Source organism: Leucoraja erinacea, chromosome 37, assembly GCF_028641065.1.
Source record: "Leucoraja erinacea ecotype New England chromosome 37, Leri_hhj_1, whole genome shotgun sequence".
Taxonomy (NCBI): Eukaryota; Metazoa; Chordata; class Chondrichthyes; order Rajiformes; family Rajidae; genus Leucoraja; species Leucoraja erinaceus.
Window position 1 is genome coordinate 1,752,415 of NC_073413.1, and position 18,924 is coordinate 1,771,338.

Consider the following 18,924-nt stretch of genomic DNA (forward strand, 5'->3'; position numbering starts at 1 on the left):
ACCATTAGATCCAGTGGACTGGGTGCCCCTCTCCCTCTCCCCCTTGCACTGGATGCAGTGGCTGTGCACCCCCACACTGGCAGTGCTATTGGTACGGCCCGCGCCCCCCCACCCCCGCGCCGCTGGTGGTATCGCCCTCCAGGCAGGCCCCGCCCCCGCAGGCGGCGGTCGCGTTGCCACGGCAACGGCCCGGGCCTCGGGCGGGACAGACTGGGTCGAGGGGCCGAGCGGCGGCACCGGCGGCATGTCCAGCCGGCAGCAGATGCAAACCGGCGGCGGCTTCTCGAACTGTGTCAAAGCCCCGTACACCAGGGAGACCGTGGATGTGCTGAGGGGTGAGAGAGGGCGAGGGGGGAGAGGGAGAGGGGGAGGGAAAAGGAGGAGGAGGGGTGAGAGAGGGGGGGTGAGAGAGGGAGAGAGGGAGAGGGAGAGGGGGGAAGGGGAAAGAGAAGGGAGAGATGGGGAGGGAGAGAGGTTGATGGAGGGAGGGAGAGGGGGGAGAGAGAGGGAGAGGGAGAGAGAGAGGAGGAGAGGGGGAGAGAGGGAGAGAGAGAGAGAGGGAGGGGGGGAGAGAGGGGAGGAGAGGGGAGGGGGAGGGGGAGGGGGAGGGGAGAGGGGAGGGGGACGGGGAGAGAGAGGGAGAGAGAGAGAGAGAGAGAGAGGAGGGGGGAGATGAGAGTGGAGAGGGGGAGGATGAGAGGGAGGAAGAGGGGGAGGAGGCGGAGGAATTGGGGGATGAGGGAGGGGAACCAGGGAGGATAAGGGGAGATGAGGGGACAGGGATGGATAAGGGGCGAGGAGAGGGGCAGAAGGAGGAGGATAGGGTGAGGGACCCAGGTATAAGGGGCAGGGGGTGAGGGATAGAGGGGCGAGAGGGGCGGGGTGAGGGATGGGGGAGGGGCAGGATGGGGTAGGAGGCGAAGGGCTGAACGAGTGCTGATGAAGAATGTGAGTGACAGGCGGAGGAAGGTGAGGGACAGGAGAGGCAAGGGTCAAGTGGATGTGGGGCAGGCTGAGAGATGTTGGGCATGAGGAGGGGGGAAGCTGATGGGGCAGAGGGCAGGAGGAGGGGTAAGAGTGAGGGGCAGATCAAAGTGAGAGGAGGATGGTTGAGGTTAGGATGAGCAATAAGGTGAGGTGTGGAGGAGGGACAGGAAGAGGGGTGAGGAAGGATGAGGGACAGTCAATGAGGGTGAGGAGGAGTGTAACTAACCAGATTTAAGCAGACGGCAGCGGAGAGAGAGAGAGAGAAAGAGAAGCACTGTGCATAGAACAACTGGAGGAGGCTGAACCAGTGCTGATCTGGGCAGCCCATACCCTTACTTCACAAACAATGTGGTTTTCTCAATGAACATCAACAGATTTTAACAGCAGAAACAGCTCCAGATTTCCCATATTCATTTTGACATCACTGGAACAACTTAGTTTGAGTCTAAAGAAGGGTCTCGACCTGAAACGTCACCCATTCCTTCTCTCCAGAGATGCGGCCTGTCCCGCTGAGTTACTCCAGCATTTTGTATCTCCGTGATTTAAACCAGCATCTGCAGTTCTTCCCAACACATTGAATTCTGAGGATATGCCCTATCATTATAGACTTGCCAATTAGACTGCCTCTTTTTTCCTGCATTCAATGAAAAATAAATATAGTCTACACAGCCTAACTTTCTAATTTTATCCATATTTGTATCATTCTGGTGAATCTGCATTGGGGCCACTTTAAAGCCAAAAAACTCTCCCTACAGTAATTTGTGGAGCTGTCAACGGTAATCAAAAGTTATCACATTTGACCTTCATGTGGTTATAGCAGAGTTTCCATCACTTTGTATTCCAAAGATAGACACAAAATGCTGGAGAAACACAGCGGGTCGGGCAGCATCTCTGGAGAAAAGGAATAGGTGACATTTCGGAATGGAGCGTTTAAGAAGGAACTGCAGATGCTTGAAAAATCGAAAGTAGACAAAAATGTTGGAGAAACTCAGCGAGTGAGGCAGCATCAATTGAGAAAAGGAGTAGGTGACGTTTCGGGTCGAGACCCTTCTTCAGACTGATGTCGGGCGGGGGGACGGGAAAAAGAAAGGAAGAGGCGGAGATAGTGGGCTATGTGGGAGAGTTGGGAAGGGGGAGGGAGGGGGAAGGAGGGAGAAAGTAAGGACTACCTGAAATTAGAGAAGTCAATGTTCATACTGCTGGTGTGTAAACTACCCAAGCGAAATATGAGGTGTTGTTCCTCCAATTTACAGTGGTCATCACTCTGGCAATGGAGGAGGCCCAGGACAGAAAGGTCAGATTTAGAATGGGAGGGGGAGTTGAAGTGCTGAACCACAGGGAGATCAGGTTGGTTATTGCGAACCGAGCGGAGGTGTTGGGCGAGCCTACGCTTGGTCTCACCGATGTAGAGCAGTTGACACCTAGAACAGCGGATGCAATAGATGAGGTTGGAGGAGCTGCAGGTGAACCTCTGCCTCAACTAGAAAGACTGCTTGGGTCCTTGGATGGAGTCGAGGGGGGGAGATAAAGCGACAGCTGTAGCATTTCCATTCTTCAGACTGACGAAGGGTTCTGACCCGAAACGTCACCTGTCCAAATGTCTTTTAAATGTTGTTATAGTACCTGTGTGAACTACCTCCTCGGCAGCTCTTTCCGTACACACACCACCCTCTGTTTGGAAAAGTTGCTTCTCAGGTTCCTATTAAATGTTTCCCCCTCTCATCTTAAAGTTATGACCTCTGGTTCTTGATTACGCTTCTCTGGGTAATAGACTGTGCATTCACTCTAACTATCCCCCTCACGATTTTACACACCTCTATAAAAATACCCCTCAGCCCCTCCGCTCCAAATAAAGTCCTAGCCTGCCCAACCTCCTCTTATAGCTCAGGCCTTCAAGTCCTGGCAATATCAACGTAAATCATCTTGCACTCATGCCAGCTTAATGACATCCCTCCTATAGCAAGCTTGACGACATCCTTACAGTAGCATAAGTTTAAAATCAGTGGGGATAAATAAAATTTAACACAATTTATTGAATTCAAGAAACATGAACATTAAACCACTGGCAAAAAATCTGGATTGGGTACACTCCTGTACTGGAAACTACTTCTGCGAACAGTTTTAAACATGGACACAAAATGCTGGAGTAACTCAGCGGGTCAGGCAGCATCTCTTGAGAAACGGAATAGGTGACGTTTCAGGTCGGAACCCTTATTCAGACACGGGTCTGACACGACCTAAGGTTCTGACCAGAACCATCACCTGTTTCTTTTCTCCAGAGTTGCTGTCTGACCCGCTGATTTACTCCAGCATTTTGTGTTTAACTTCGGTATAAACCAGCATCTGCACTTCCTTCCTACTAATTTTAAGCAGGAGTGGGAGAAGTGGTTGAGGAACTTTACAGGGCTATAACTGTAAAGTAGGGCTATGGCATCAAGCACAGCTCCTCTTGAAACGAAGTAGAACAGGCAGTGTTGTTTTAATTCTACCTTTGTGAAACGTGCACAGAAAGAGTAGCACTAAGCCAGGGTAATAGAGAGAAGTATATATATAAATGGAAAGAGGAAACAGAGCTGCCTACAGACATAGACACAAAATGCTGGAGTAATTCAGCGGGACAGGCAGCATCTCTGGACAGCAGGAGTGGGTGACGTTTCGAGTCGAGACCCTTCTTGAGACTGGTTAGGGATAAGGGAAACGAGAGATATAGATGATGATGTAGAGAGATAAAGAACAATGAATGAAAGATATGCAAAAAAAAAGAAATTATGATAAAGGAAACGGGCTGTTTGTGACATGAAAACGAGAAGCTGGTGCAAATTGGGTGGGGAAGGGATGGAGAGAGAAGGAATGCCAATGAAGTTAGAGAAATCAATTCTCATACCACTGGGCTGTAAGCTGCTCAAGCGAAATGTGAGGTGCTGTTCCTCCGATTTGAATTTAGCCTCACTGACAATGGAGGAGATCTAGAACAGTAAGGTCTGTGTGGGAATGGGAAGGAGAATTAAAGTGTTTCGCAACCAGGAGATCAGGTAGGTTCGGGCGGACTGAGCGAAGGTGTTCTCCAGGCATATTGTGTACATCTTCTACTGACTGTTCCAGGATTCTGCTAGAGTTTTAGTGAGAGGGGACTATAGAAACTTCTCAAAATTCTGTTCTTCTTGCAGAGATGATGCTTAAGGATGAATCCAAACCGAGATGAAGAACTTTTTCCAGAGAGTGGTGAATCTCTGGAGCCACAAAGGGTAGTTTGAGGCCAGTTCCATTGGCTATATTTAAGAGGGATTTTAGATGTGGCCCTTGTCACTCTGGATCAGAGGGTATGGAGAAAAGGCAGGTACGGGATACTGAGTTGGATGATCAGCCATGATCATATTGAATGGCGGTGCAGGCTCGAAGGGCCGAATGGCCTACTCCTGCACCTAATTTCTATGTTTCTATGTTTCTAACAGTAAGGTCTGTGTGGGAATGGGAAGGAGAATTAAAGTGTTTCGCAACCAGGAGATCAGGTAGGTTCGGGCGGACTGAGTGAAGGTGTTCTCCAGGCATATTGTGTACATCTTCTACTGCTGTTCCAGGATTCCTGCTCTTAGTGCCTGACTCTTCTCATCTGTCTTCTTGCAGAGATGATGCATGAATCCAAACTGAATAAGTTCCAGCTGAGGCAACTTAACAGGAGGCTCCAGGGTCAGTATTTTCACTCTTGCTTCTCACTCTGTATTTAACAGTAAATGCATTCTCATGTTGTACCTGACCTCTGCGAGTGTTTTTTATGCAACAGCGTGCAGAAAGTTGCACTCTGTTTCTCAGCTACGATCGGCTTACCCTAAGAATGTTAATGGAACAAGGTAAATGGAACTTCATTCTTTATTAAACCTATCCTCTCAGACTGAAGAAGGGTCTCAACCCGAAACGTCGCCTTTTTCCTTCGCTCCATAGACTGTAGAAGGGTCTCGGCCCGAAACGTTGCCTTTTTCCTTCACTCCATAGATTGTAGAAGGGTCTCGACCCGAAATGCTGCCTTTTTCCTTCACTCCATAGCTGTAGAAGGGTCTCGACCCGAAACATTGCCTTTTTCCTTCACTCCATAGATGCTGCCTCACCCGCTGAGTTTCTCCAGCATTTTTGTCTCACTCTAGAAATATTTGATGCTGACTCAACATGCAAAGTGGTAAAGCTGTTTCATTCTTCGCTATGCCTTCTTCATGCAACGCAGACTAATTTTTTTAATTAACAGGCATTTTGCTGTGAGAAATTTTTATGGAAAGAATGACGTAAGGAATATAAACTGATTAGTACATCTTTAAAGGGAGTGCAAGAACAGGCAAGGTGGCTGGAGGTTGTTATGTACGAGAAACTACTGTTCAAAATGTGTAAATGAAGGCAAAGAAAACTAACAAAGTTGCGTGGTGTCTTCAGTTCTGGGCACCATACATTAGGAAGAAGGGCAAGGATTACTGAGAATATAAAGGTTTTCTGAAATGATAACTAGGATAAAAGATAAGTAGACAAACATTGAGAAACCAAGTTGATGCCCCTCAGATTAGATAAAGGTATGAGTACATTCAAGATCTTGAAGGATTTCAGGATAATTAGCAACTATTTCCAAGTAGGCAGAATAATAAACCAGAAGATGTGTATTTAGATAATTGAATGTAGAGCATTAGATGAGAACTACTTCTACACAGGTTATTGGTATAATCTGTTAATTTACAAAATGAAGTGTTCAGCGCAAACATCGTGAGCCGAAGAGCCTAGTACCGTGCTGTACGGTTCTATGCTGTATGAAATGATATGAGGAGAGAAAATTGTCAGGCTTTGAGGAAAAACAGATAAACCTGACTAACAAAATAGCTCTTTCACATAACAGGTAGAGGAATGATGGGCCAAATGGTCTCCTGTGCTGTTTTAATCTGTCCTCTTCTTTGTTGAAAATCTTGCTAAAGACTGTGTTTATTGTCTTCCTATTTCTGTTTTATTTACAGAGGGTGATTCATTACCTGTGAGTTGCAATCCCACTTCTAGCCTGGTTTTAGACTCCACTCCTCTGCCACCAGCCACCCCTGTCCGAGCCCAGCTACCCACCAAGCCACAACTACGCACTGCAGAAAGCTGCCGTGCTGGTGATGCATACCAGCGGGAAAGGTTTCGGCCTCGACCAACAAGTAGGTGATCAGATACATTCAAGACGTATATGTTTGTAGGCAGACACAAAATGCTGGAGTAACTCAGCGGGACAGGCAGCATCTCTAGAGAGAAGGAATGGGTGATGTTTCAGGTCAAGAGCCTTCTGCAGACTAGTCAGAGGAAAGTGAAACGCAGAGAGATATAGAACAAATGAATGAAAGATATGCAAAAAAGTTACAATGATAAAGGAACCAGGTAATTGGCATTAGTAAAAATTGTAGGATAGTGTAAGTGTACAGGGTTGGTGCGGGCTTGGTGGGCCGAAGGGCCTGTTTCCGTGCTATATCTCTGAACTAAAGTCTAAAGTAAAGTCCAAAGACACAAGGCGGATACTATAACAACATTTAAAAGATAGTTGGACAGGTGCATGAATAGGAACGTTTTAGAGGAATATGGGCCAAACATAGGCAGATGGGACTAGCATAGATGGGGCATCTTGGTCAGCATGGGCAAGTTGAACCGAAGGGCGTGTTTCTGTGCTGTATCTCTATGAGGAAGAATTTAGTCATTTATCTTCAAAAACAATTTTGAACAAGTTTATTCAACTTCATCCTTACCATAGCACCTTCACCATAACCATAGAATCTGCTTCTCACTTTCAGCACTTTTTAAAAGATCAGATTCAGATTCAGATTCAACTTTAATTGTCATTGTCAGTGTACAGTACATAGACAACGAAATGCAGTTAGCATCTCCCTGGAAGAGCGACAGAGATACGAGCAATAAATAAATCTATTTACGTGCATACAGTCATAGTGTTTTTCCTGTGGGAGGAGTGTCCGTTGGGGGGGGTGGTTGCCAGTCACCGAGGTACAGTGTTGAGTAGTGTGACAGCCGCAGGGAAGAAGCTGTTCCTGGACCTGCTGGTTCGGCAACGGAGAGACCTGTAGCGCCTCCCGGATGGTAGGAGGGTAAACAGTCCATGGTTGGGGTGAGAGCAGTCCTTGGCGATGCTGAGCACCCTTCGCAGACATCCTATTTCCATGCATGCTTCCTGAAACAAATAATAATCAAGCTATGCTAAGAATTTCCCACAAATGCTTTTAGAAAATATTGTTATTAACCAATTCTTCTTCAGGTACAGAAACATTTGAGGAGGCCCAGAATAAAACATTAAACACATTTTAAAACCTTAAATGATTAATTCTTTCAAAATTACTGATTTAAAATGTATCCATTTGTAAATTGCAACCTTTTCAAGCCTTTGCTGAAATCTTCAACATTTGTCCAAAGCCTGGGCTTCGGACTCACTGCTTTTTCCTCAGAGCTGTGACTATTGTCCGGATCTTTGCAGTGACAGAATGTGACCTTCCTGGTGATGGCGCTCTTGGCTACATAACAAATCAGCCAAAATCAACCCCTGTTTCACATACTCTTGTGCCCCTGTCCTGAACCCCTAGGCCGATCAAAGTGCCAGAGTAACCCTGCGGGTCAGGCAACACCCCTGGACTTTCGATTTTGGAGACACAGCATGGAAACAGGCCCCTCCGCCCACCGTCTACACCGACCAGTGATCACTAGCACTATCCTGCACACTAGGGACAATTTGTTTTCCAAACCAGTTAATGTACAAACCTCCATGTCTTTGGAGTGCGAGAGGAAACCGGCGCATCCGGAGAAAACCTATGAGGTGTCAGGGAGAACGTACAAACTCCATACCAACAGCACCCATAGCCAGGATCGAACCTGGGTCTCTGGTGCTATAGGGCGGCAACTCTACCGCTGCCCCATGGTGCCGCTCCTGAAGAACATGGATAGATAATGTTTTGGGTCGGGACACTTCTTCAGGCTGTTTGTAGAGGGAGGAAGACAGCTAGAAAAGTAGAGGGGAAGATCATCGCGTTGAGGCTCACGGGTATCGTGGGACCGCAATACGTCTGCGCGCGTACACGCTACATCACACCGGAGACGCGCAAAGATTTTGTTTCCCTACAAAATCCCGGAGCGCCGCGCAATACCACACTCCATACTCCATACCGCTCCACGCTTCTCCATGCCACCGTCCCGCACGGCCCACACGATACCCGTGCACCTCAACACGACGACAAGGTCGCGTAATTAGCGTGTGAAGGACACATGTGGGACAGGGGCTTTACTTACTTTTTATTACAGACTCAAGGTCCAGATGAAAGACAAGTCATTACATAGAATAAATTGCATACAAAAGCACCATAAATTACATATAAGAGCACAATACATGGTTGAAGATCAAGAATGAAAAAAATCAGTGTCCTACAACGAGACAACTATACCAATGTCTCCACAGCTGGGATTGGTAGCGTGTCGTGCTAAACCTTATCTTTGATAAGACCAAGATGATTACATTTTCAAGGTCATTATTCTGTAAATAAATCTATACATAAAAATTCTTAAGACAGTTTGTAAAGTAATGCCATTATCTCACATTTATCAGGGTTAAGTTCCATCTGCCATTGCTCTGCCCGATATACCAACTGATCTATATCTTCTTGTAGGCTATGACTATCCTCTTGACTATCTATATCAAGCTATTTGCAAACTTACTAATTACAACTTACTAATGTTGGGGGAGTCCAGAACCAGGGGCCACAGTTTAAGAATAAGGGGTAAGCCATTTAGAACAGAGAAGAGGAAACACTTTTTCCACACAGAGAGTTGTGAGTCTGTGGAATTCTCTGCCTCAGAGGTCGGTGGGAGCCAGTTCTCTGGATACTTTCAAGAGAGAGCTAGATAGGGCTCTTAAAGATAGCGGAGTCAGGGGATATGGGGACATTGAATGGCGGTGCTGGCTTGAAGGGCCGAATGGCCTACTCTTGCACCTGTTGTCTATTCTGCCTTTTCCTGGTGCTCATTCTCTCACTTGTTCACCGTGACCAATGTATGGTTACACTACAGGAAACTTGGAGAGAGAAAAGCAGCGGCTGCAAAACATTATGGCGACTGGGAAGGACGGTCCAACGCCAGACACGAAACAAAAACACAAAGAGGAGGAAGAGGAAGAGAAGCCAGAAATTGACCGTTTCGACGAGTGTAAGTACATCTGTTGGAGCGGCTGGTGGAGCTGATGCCTCACAGCTCCAGACAGACATCCTGACCTGTGTGGAGTTTACATCTTCTCCTTGTGACTGCGTGGGTTTCATCCAGGTGCTCTGGTTGGAAGAAACTGGCAGCACCCAGGGGATTGAGAGGGGATCTTATAGAAACTTACAAAACACAGGCTAGATGCAGGAAGATTGTTCCCGAGAAGTCCCAAGGGGAACTTAAGGATAAGGGGGGAATAAAACCGAGATGAGAAAAACTTTTTTTCACACAGAAGTGGTGAATCTCTGGAACTCTCTGAGGGTGTTGAAGCCAGTTCCAATTTAAGAGGGAGTTAGATGTGGCCCTTGTGGCTAAGGGGACAGGGGGTATGAAGCACGGGATACTGAGTTGGATGATCAGCCATGATCATATTGAATGGCGGTGCAGGCTTGAAGGGCCGAATGGCCTCTACTCCTGCACTAATTTCTATGTTTCTGTTTCTACCAACATGCCCCAGTATCCACTCTCGCCCCACCCCACAGCCCCACCCCTCTTCCCCTCCATTTCACACAATGTGGTGATGGATGTTACATGTGTGTGAGGGAATGAAGGTGGGGAGAATGCTCTGCTGGAGGTTTGGAGTGGGCAGTTGGTGGGGAAAATGAGTAAGGGTGAGGAACGTGTACTGTAGCAAGGTTAGATAGATGTTGGCCAGTAGGGAGGTGGATGGGTGTACAGTGAGCAGGAGACAAGGCTATAGGGGTAACGACTCTGGAGGGGGAATCTGGTTCGGGTGAGGGGATCGTGCCTTAGGATAGTGTTAGGAGATTATAGATAAGAGGGTGGGCCGGGATTATGCGTTGGCATGGTGTGGGTGGGGATAGTGCATTGAGGTGGTGAAGGTGGGTGAGGGTCAGTGGGCATTGTGTATTGCAATGGCGGGAGTGGTTGAGGCTTGTACATTGGGAGAGGTGCGTGGGGATGAGTGAAGATCACGGGTTTGGGTGTGGATTGTGCGTAGGGACGGTGAGGGTGGATGGGCATTGTGTGTTGTGGTGAGGGTAGGTGGGTGGCAAAAGTGCAAGGGTGGTGAGGACGGATGGAGATCGTACATGGGTGGTGAGGGAGGATGGGCTTGTTGCTTTGCAGCGTTGGGGGTGGTTGGGGATTGTCCATTGTGGGGGTGAGAGTCGGTGGGGATTGTACATGGGATGGTGAGGGTGGGTGGGGATCATGGCTTGGGGTAATGCATGTGGATGAAACATTAGATTCAGATTCAGATTCAATTTTAATTGTCATTGTCAGTGTACAGTACAGAGACAACGAAATGCATTTAGCATCTCCCTTGAAGAGCGACATAGCAAACGATTTGAATAAATAATAATAAGTGGGGGGGGGGGTGGTGATTGGGAGTCACCGAGGTACGTTGTTGGTATTGTGACATGCCGGGATGTTCCTCGACCTGTGATTCGGGGAAGAGACCTGTAGCGCATCCCGGCTTGGTAGGAGGGTAAATCCATGGGGTGAGAGCAAACCTTGGCGAGCTGTCCTCAGACAGGCTTGCTTTGGACAGACTCAATGGAGGGGGTGAGGAACCGGGATGGGGTCACCAATCTGCAAGGGACTGCCATACCATACTGTGGATGTACAATGCAATGCCATGGTCTGAAATAGAAGTTCACCAGGATCAGAGCAGATGGACTTCTTCAGTCTCTCTCAGGAAGAAAAGACGCTGATGAGCCTTCATTGAGGTGGTGGTTTCTGGGTGGGTGGTGAGGGAAGGGTAATTGAGGGACTGGGGATGTACAATATCTGAAATGGAGGTCAGCTGCTGCGGTCAGGCAAACGCCTCCGCTGTCAAAACGGAGTTTCTTCCCACAGGACTGTAAACTCTGATCTCACCAGGGGGTAAATGCTGTTGCATCTTCTTTTTTTTTTAAATGTAAATACTGGTTCTATTCTGTTCTGCTGTTTTGCACAATCCCACAAGCATTGCCACTTTCATTTCACTGCACATCTTGTATGTGTATGTAACAAATAAAGTTGACTTGAGAATGTACTGAGGGTTGCCAAGTGTTGTCGGGGATGGGTTGGCCGTTACCATTCTTGTCCTTCTCTTCCCTCCTGCCCAGTGTGCGATGAGATTGAAGAGAGACGGCAGTTCCTGGAGCAAATGGAATCTTTCGGTCGAGGGAAGGAATTCCGCGGAATCATTCACACTGAAATTTCCCAGGTACTGTGGGGTGAACATAGTGGAGCAAGCAGCCATCTCCAACATTTCCCTCTGCTGCACTTGCAGTCTACTTCATCATAGGTACAACCGTGAGTGAATCTAGTGCTAGGTTTGGTTCCTGGCCAAACACAGGAGAGAGCGTACAGTCAGATCGTGACAGAGCTGGACCTACTCCCATCATGGGACTTACTCCCCAAAATACTCCCCATCAGGTCATTTAGAGCGGCACGGTGGCGCAGAGGCTGTTACCTTACAGCGCCAGAGATCCGGCTTCGATTCTGACTACAGGTGCTGCCTGTATGGAGTTTGTACGTTCTCTCTGTGACCACGTGGGTTTTCTCCGGGTGCTCTGGTTTCTTCCCACAGTTCAAAGACGTACAGGTTTATCGGTTAATTGGCTTCAGTAAAAAAGTTGCAAATTGTCCCTAAAGGGTAGGATAGTGTTAACGTCCGGGATGATCGCTGGTTGGCACCGACTCGGTGGGCCGAAGGGCCTGTTTCTGCGCTGTATGTCTAAAGTCTATAAAGTCTTTAAAAAGTCCTCTTGACTTTTTAAATGAAGCCCTCCTCCTCCTCCTCCTCTGGAAGTCTTGACCTAAGTTCAAGGGGACACAGATGAGTAAAGGGCCTGTCCCACTTTCCCGAGTCCTCTGTCAATTTGAAAGGACTTTTTAAAAAAATCAAGATTTTTGTGATCTACGAACTCCTCCTCCCGACTATCTTTTTACTCGTGGACTTTTTTGTCATGCTGGAAAAAACGTCCCGACTTACCTGATGCCCCGAGTACCTACGGTTGGCATAACGGGCCGCTACGATATATCTACGGACTCCTACGGACTCGTTACGGACATTCTCCGAGTTTGAATCAAGGGGAAACTCGGAAGAATTCCTGAGTAATTCGGGAAAGTGGGCCCTTAACTGAGGAAGCATCTACAGAGCTACAGCTCTCCATTGAAGGAGACATGTAGCCATTGTTCACATTGCCTTAACTAGGTTGGTGGTGTATCTGCAGGACATGGGGCGAGGTCACTAGCTGTCTCCTGGCAGGTACATATAAGAGTGGGTTGCTTGTCTCCAGATCTTGGTGAGTGTGGAATTAAAGTGAAGCCGAATTTAAGTGAAGTCACGGAAGATTGACAAGGATGGTTCCAGGGCACGAGGGCCTGAGCTATTGGGGGTGGTTGAGCAGGCTAGGACTCTATTCCTTGGGGTGCAGGAGGATGAGGGGTGATTCATAATGTACAAAATCATCAAAGGAATAGACGCATAGAGTCGCTTGCCCAGAGTGGGGGAATCGAGAACCAGTGAATACTTAAAACACTCTTTGTTCCCAGTGGACCCCTCACCCCTTCTCATTCCCAGTCTGAAGAAGGGCCCCGACTTGCAACATCTCCTGTCCATTCCTTCCGCAGATGCTGTCAGACCTGCTGAGTTCTTCCGGCACTTTGTGTTTTGGTCAGGATTGCAGCATCTGCAGTTTCTTGTAGCTCATTCTCATTCCCTGCATACCTTCTCTCTCTCTCTCTCTCTCTCTCTCTCTCTCTCTCTCTCTCTCACTCACTCCGACCTCTCTCCGTCCACTTCTTCAGCCCCTATTGCCATGAACTATTGAATGATCCAGACAGGAATATCCAGTGTAGGTACACAAAATTGCTGGAGAAACTCAGCGGGTGCAGCAGCATCTATGGAGCGAATAAAAAATAGGCAACGTTTCAGGCCGAAACCCTTCTTCAGACTATCCAGTGGTTTATCATATTAACAGTGTGCATCAGGTTTAGTCAAGGGAGAATAATCTTCACGGGTTACTTGGCTCTTGTCGAATAACATGTGTGTCCGTTGTAGAAACTGCGGGAGATGGAGCAGATCGACAGAAGGAGGAGCAGTGAGTTGAAGCAACAAATGGAGATGGACAAGATGAAGAAAGAATATGCATGCTCATAGTTTTACACCAGATATCAAAATAAAAACAATTAAAACTTACCTGAGGAACTCATATAATAGAAACAATCACATTTCTCAGCTAGGTCTGGACCCGCTGCAGAAGCTGTCCACTCATATCACACTAGAGTGAGAGAGAGAGAGAAGTGAGTGCATTGTTCTTTTCCCATCTGGAATCAGTTGTAAAATAGCAAACAAAACGTTAAGTAACGATGAACATTGAGAGGTTTTCTGTGTTATTTTCTCTATTTCAGGTATTAAAGGTACTCTGGTCAGTCAGCAGGCAGCAGAAACCACCCCCAGAATCATTCCTGGACCAAGACCAGTGAATGACCTCCATTAACCAACCTCCTGTTCAAGAAACAACTGCAGATGCTGTAAAAATGGAAGGTGGACAAAAATGCTGGAGAAACTCAGCAGGTGACACAGCATCTATGGAGAGCTGTGGAGACCCTTGGGTCTCGACCCAAAACGTCGCCTATTCCTTCTCTCCATAGATGCTGCCTGACCCGCCGAGTTTCTCCAGCATTTTTGCCCACCTTCCATTAACCTCCAGCTCACTCCATTAGACACTGTCTCGTCCTTCCCTCTCTCACTGACCGGTTTAAGGGCTACACTGCTCCACTCCTACAAATCTATCAATTCAAAGTCATTCTCTTCATGAGCTATTTTTAAACCCCAATCCCCTTACAGGAAAGGCCATGTTTCCAAACTCCTTTCTAACTAGTCAACCCATTAATCACGGTGGTGCAGCAGTAGAGCTGCTGCCTCACAACGTTAGAGATCAGGGTCCATCCTGACCTGTCTGTGCAGAGTTTGCATGGTCTCCCTGTGACCACATGGATTTTCTCCAAGTGCTCCAGTTTCCTCCCACATTCCAAAGACGTGCAAGTTTGTAGGTTAATTGGTTTCAGTAAATTGCCCCTAGTGTGTAGGTATCCAAAGTGAAAGTGGGATAATATAGAATGGGTGTGATCAATGAACCTACTGGGCTGAAGGGCCTGCTTAGTTTAGATTACAGATACAACATGGAAATAGGGCCTTTGGCCCACCGAGTCTACGCCAACCAGTGATCAGTGGGAGGAAACCGGAGCATCTGGAGATAACCCAAGTGATCTCAGGGAGAACATGCAAACTCCATATTGACAGCACCTGTAGTCCGGATCAAACCCAGGTCTCTGGCGTTGCACCATTGTGCCGTCTCATGCTGTATCTCTCCACTAAACTCTCTATAAACTACTTGTTGCAGCCACTGGTTAACCTTTCATGGACAGTGAAGAAGGACATCTAGATCGTTCATGTATTGCATTCATTTGCAATCTAGTGCTTATAGCAGCACAGCACGGGAATAGGTCCATCGGCCCACAATGTCTTTGCCGAAGTCTCTTGGCAGGAACGGGGTACTGATTGGGGATGATCAGCCATGATCACATTGAATGGCGGTGTTGGCTCGAAGGGCCGAATGGCCTACTCCTGCACCTATTGTCTATTGATATGGTGACAAGACCAACATGTTTATCTGCCTGAACGTAATCCATATTCCTTCATTCCCTGCATATCCATAAGCCCGAAGTCCCTGGTACAATTAAGCTAGTTCATAGCTCAGAATTTAGTTGAAGTTCGTAGTGTTCAATAGTCTGATGATAGACACAAAATGCTGGAGTAACTCAGCAGGATAGGCATTAATACCTGAGCCCAAGAAGAGTAATGCCCCTGTCCCACTTAAGAAACCTGAACGGAAACCTCTAGAGACTTTGCGCCCCACCCAAGGTTTCCGTGCGGGTCCCAGAGGTTTTTGTCAGCCTCCCTACCTGCTTCCACTACCTGCAACCTCCGGGAACCTCACGGAAACCTTGGGTGGGGCGCAAAGTCTCCAGAGGTTTCCGTTCAGGTTTCCTAAGTGGGACAGAGGCATTAATTGACATGCCTCAATGACCACCGAGACATGTCACCTTACTCTTCTTGGGCACAGCAATTAATGATGCCATTTAAAAGCAGGTTGGAACCTCGGACCTCAGTAATGTGAGGTTGAAAATGTCCACGAAAACTCCATCCGATGGTCCATGTAGGTTATGAGAACATGACCAAGGGCACCATTGAGTCCAGAGGCTTTCCGAGGGTTCACCCAGCTGAAGGATCTTTTGATGTTGAACTCGGTGACTGAGATTGCAATATGGGGGCTATGGTATCCACCTATCGCATTGAGTTCTTCCAGGAGTGATGCCTCGCTGTCATTTGAGCTGCCACCAGATTTTGCCTTGTAGGAAGTGATGGCGTCAAGCCCTGTCACAGCTGGTGAATGCCCATCTTGTCTTTGGTTTAGAGCGGTCCCTTTTGAGGTTTTTTTCTTGGCCATATTGAGATCATATCTGGACATTATGTTAATCTGCATCGCCAGACTTCAATGCCTGAGATCTGGTCCTCAGAAGATTGTGGGCCACCTGGTTCATCCAAGGCTTCAGGTAGGGGATCATTCGGATGGTTTTCATGGGAACACACTCTTCCACACAATGCACTGACCAATGAAGGCAAGCATACCATATGCTTCCTCCATCTAGAATATAGCCTGCCTTTTGACTTTTACTGGAGTGCATGATCTCACACTTTTCCACTTTAAGCTCCATTAGTCAAATGTTCATTCATTCACTCAATCTATCCATATCTTCTTCGAGACCTCATCACAACGTGGTCTCCCACATATTTAAGTGTCTACAGCAAACTTAAATATATTAAGGGCTGTCCCACTGCGGCAACCTAATCTATGAGTTTAGATGAGTTTTGCCTGGGGTGGGAGATTACAACCTTCACATGGTCCACCCTGTTTCGACTAATGTAATCAACCCGATCAAATCAAGATCAAATAGAACGTTCAGATTCAGATTCAGATTCAATTTTAATTGTCATTGTCAGTGTATAGTACAGTACAGAGACAACGAAATGCATTATTGAAGTTAATGTTTTAAAGTTGACCTACAACTTTAGGCTGTGCACGCCATGCACAAGAAGAGTTTGCCCTGGACTGCTCAAACTCACAGCATGGTCGACACGTGGTCCTGGGAGGTCCTATGAGGTCACTGGAACTCTCCTTCATGCTCGAGGGAAGTTCCCGCCTACTCGTGGCCTCAGTTTGGTCGAGGATGCTGAAACTTTTCCCACGAGTCGGTATGGTTCTTTTGAACTCATAGTGCAGTGGAGTGGGGTTGCTATTTAGTTACATGCAGTCGAGGGCAGCCGTAGGCAATCTCCTTTGCTGACCGGGCATTTTAATTGCCTCATTGGAGTTTTCAGGACCAAGGAAAGCCAACTGGTAATGTTAAATGCCCGCTAAACTTTATTATAAGTTGGCTGGTTTCTTAAAAATGTCTCCACTCCTTCTCCCCCCCCCCCCCTCCACGCTCCGCGTTGGACCCAGGTTCGATCCTGACTACGGGTGCTGTCTGTACGGAGTTTGTACGTTCTCCCTGTGACTGCGTGGGTTTTCTCCGGGTGCTCCGGTTTCCACCCACATTCCATAGACTTCCAGGATTGTATGTTAATTGGTTTTGTTAAAAGTGTAAATTGTCCCTGGATAGTACTAGTGTACAGGGATCGCTGGTCGGCACAGACTCATTAGGCCGAAATGCTATACCTCTAAAATTAAAACTAAAAAAACTAATCATTTAATTTCACTAATAGTTTTCTTAACCTTTTTTTATTTGCAGTGGTCACCATAGATACATAAAAACGATAGGAGCTGAAGTAGGCCATTCAGCCCTTCGTACCCGTCCCATCATTCAAGTTGGTGCTCCATCTCCGTATTATGTTGCGACTCTCTCTGCCCCCCTTGATCCCTCTGTGTCTAAACATCTTCATTGACTTTCACCAGCCTCTGCAATAACAAACTCCACGTTCATACCGTCTGAGTAACATTTCATCTCATCTTTCTAACATCTTAGCCCAAATTCTGAGACCATGGCCAGGGCCGGATTTACGTTTAAGATAGACAAGCTTAAGCTTAACGCCTCGAGATCTAGGGGCGCCTAATCACCTCACTGCCTCACCGGACCAGTCCAACCTCGCCGCCCCACCGACCATCCACCCGCCGGGACCTCCTACTCTTTGCCCGCTGACCCTGTAGTCATGCTCCTCTAGTCGTGGGGGTGGGGGATTGAGAGGGGGGCTCACAAGTAAAATAGCTTAAACAGCTTCATCTAAATCCGACCCTGAGTGGCACGCTGTGTGTGTGAATGTGTGTGTGTTTGGATGTGTCTGTGAGTTTGTGTGTGTTTGGATGTGTGTATGTGTGTGTGTTTGGATGTGTGTGTGTGTGAAGTGAAGTGTGTGTATGAGTGTGAGGTGTGTGTGCGTGTGTGTGCAGGGCAGTGAGCAATGGACAGTGTGTTCACTAGTGTGTGCTCAGTGTGTTTATCAGTCAGCAGGGTGGGGAGCAGTGCACTATGCTCACTTGTGAACAAGGCAGTGAGCAGTTGTCGTGTTCACCGGTGAGATGGCGAGTGTTTAGTAGTGAGCAGGGCAGCAAACAGCGTGTGTTCAATTGTGAACGGGGGTGTGAGGGTGTGTGTTATGTTCGCCAGTGAATGTGGAGTCAGTGAGGGGCAGTGTGTGTGTGATTCAGTGAGTGTGCATTTAGTGAGCGGTAGTGTGTGTGGATTCAGGTAGAGACAGGGTGCTGACTTGTGAACAGTGAGTGCTGTGATGAGTGTGTGTAGTGTTCACTCGTGGGTTGGGTCGTGCGTGTGATTCAGTGAGGGGATCACTACTTGTAAACGGGGCAAATTAACTGTGGTGGCTGTAGAATGGAGATGAAGCAGGAGGTGACGGAGGGAGTGAGGGTGGTGAGCGGGCTGAGGGAAGGAGAGAGGGTAGGGAGGGAGGGACGGGGGGAGAGAGGGAAGGAAGGAGAGGGAGGGAGGGAGGGAGGGTGAGAGGGAGTGGGGGGTGGAGGTGAGCGGGCTGAGGGGTTAATTGAGGGGGGATTCTCTGTCCCCGGGCTGCAGCTCCTTGTCATCCACTGTGAGTTCTGCCTCGGCTCCGCTCTCCGCTGCCCTTCAGTCCCGGGGCCGGACAGCCGCTCCCGGGACCCGTTGTCCGGGCCGCCTGCCTCCGCTGTCCCCACGGTCACCTCCCCCAGAGCCACGGCCTCCTCCTCCTCCTCCTCCGCCTTCCCGTCCCCGGCCGCGGGCTGCTCCCGCTTCAGCTCCCGGCAGGATGAGGGCCGCCAGCACCAGCTCCGAGCCCCGCCAGCCATGTGTCACATCAGCTGCTAGTTGGTGAACGTGTGGACCAGGCGCCCTGCTCGGGGAGACAAGCACACAGCCGGCACACGTCGCCGCACCCTCTCCCCCAGCGCTCCCGGACAAAGCCTCAGGGTGGCGGGGGAGAGCGGCGGGGGGAGGCCGGTCGCCCGTGTACATGTCAGTGGTGAGCAGATGGACAAAGCGCATCGTCTCCTCACTTTATAGGTAACACTGTGTGTCTGCATGTGCGTGTGTCGGGCCTGTCCCACTTGGGCGACATCTTCGGCGACAGCCTGAAAAGAGGTTGTCGCGGGATGACGCAAGGTCGTGACCCATGTTGAT

The 18,924-nt window shown here is 48.3% G+C and overlaps 1 protein-coding gene across 1 annotated transcript; it reads left to right on the top strand.

Moving 5' to 3' along the window:
* Positions 1-52: 52 nt before the first annotated feature.
* Positions 53-13,558, top strand: c37h22orf23 (chromosome 37 C22orf23 homolog). Its single transcript, XM_055662951.1, has 6 exons — positions 53-335; positions 4,612-4,674; positions 5,973-6,152; positions 9,049-9,183; positions 11,307-11,407; positions 13,250-13,558. Exons 1-6 carry the CDS (start codon positions 53-55, stop codon positions 13,346-13,348), a joined length of 861 nt encoding a protein of 286 aa, XP_055518926.1. The 3' UTR covers positions 13,349-13,558.
* The last annotated feature ends 5,366 nt before the right edge of the window (positions 13,559-18,924 follow it).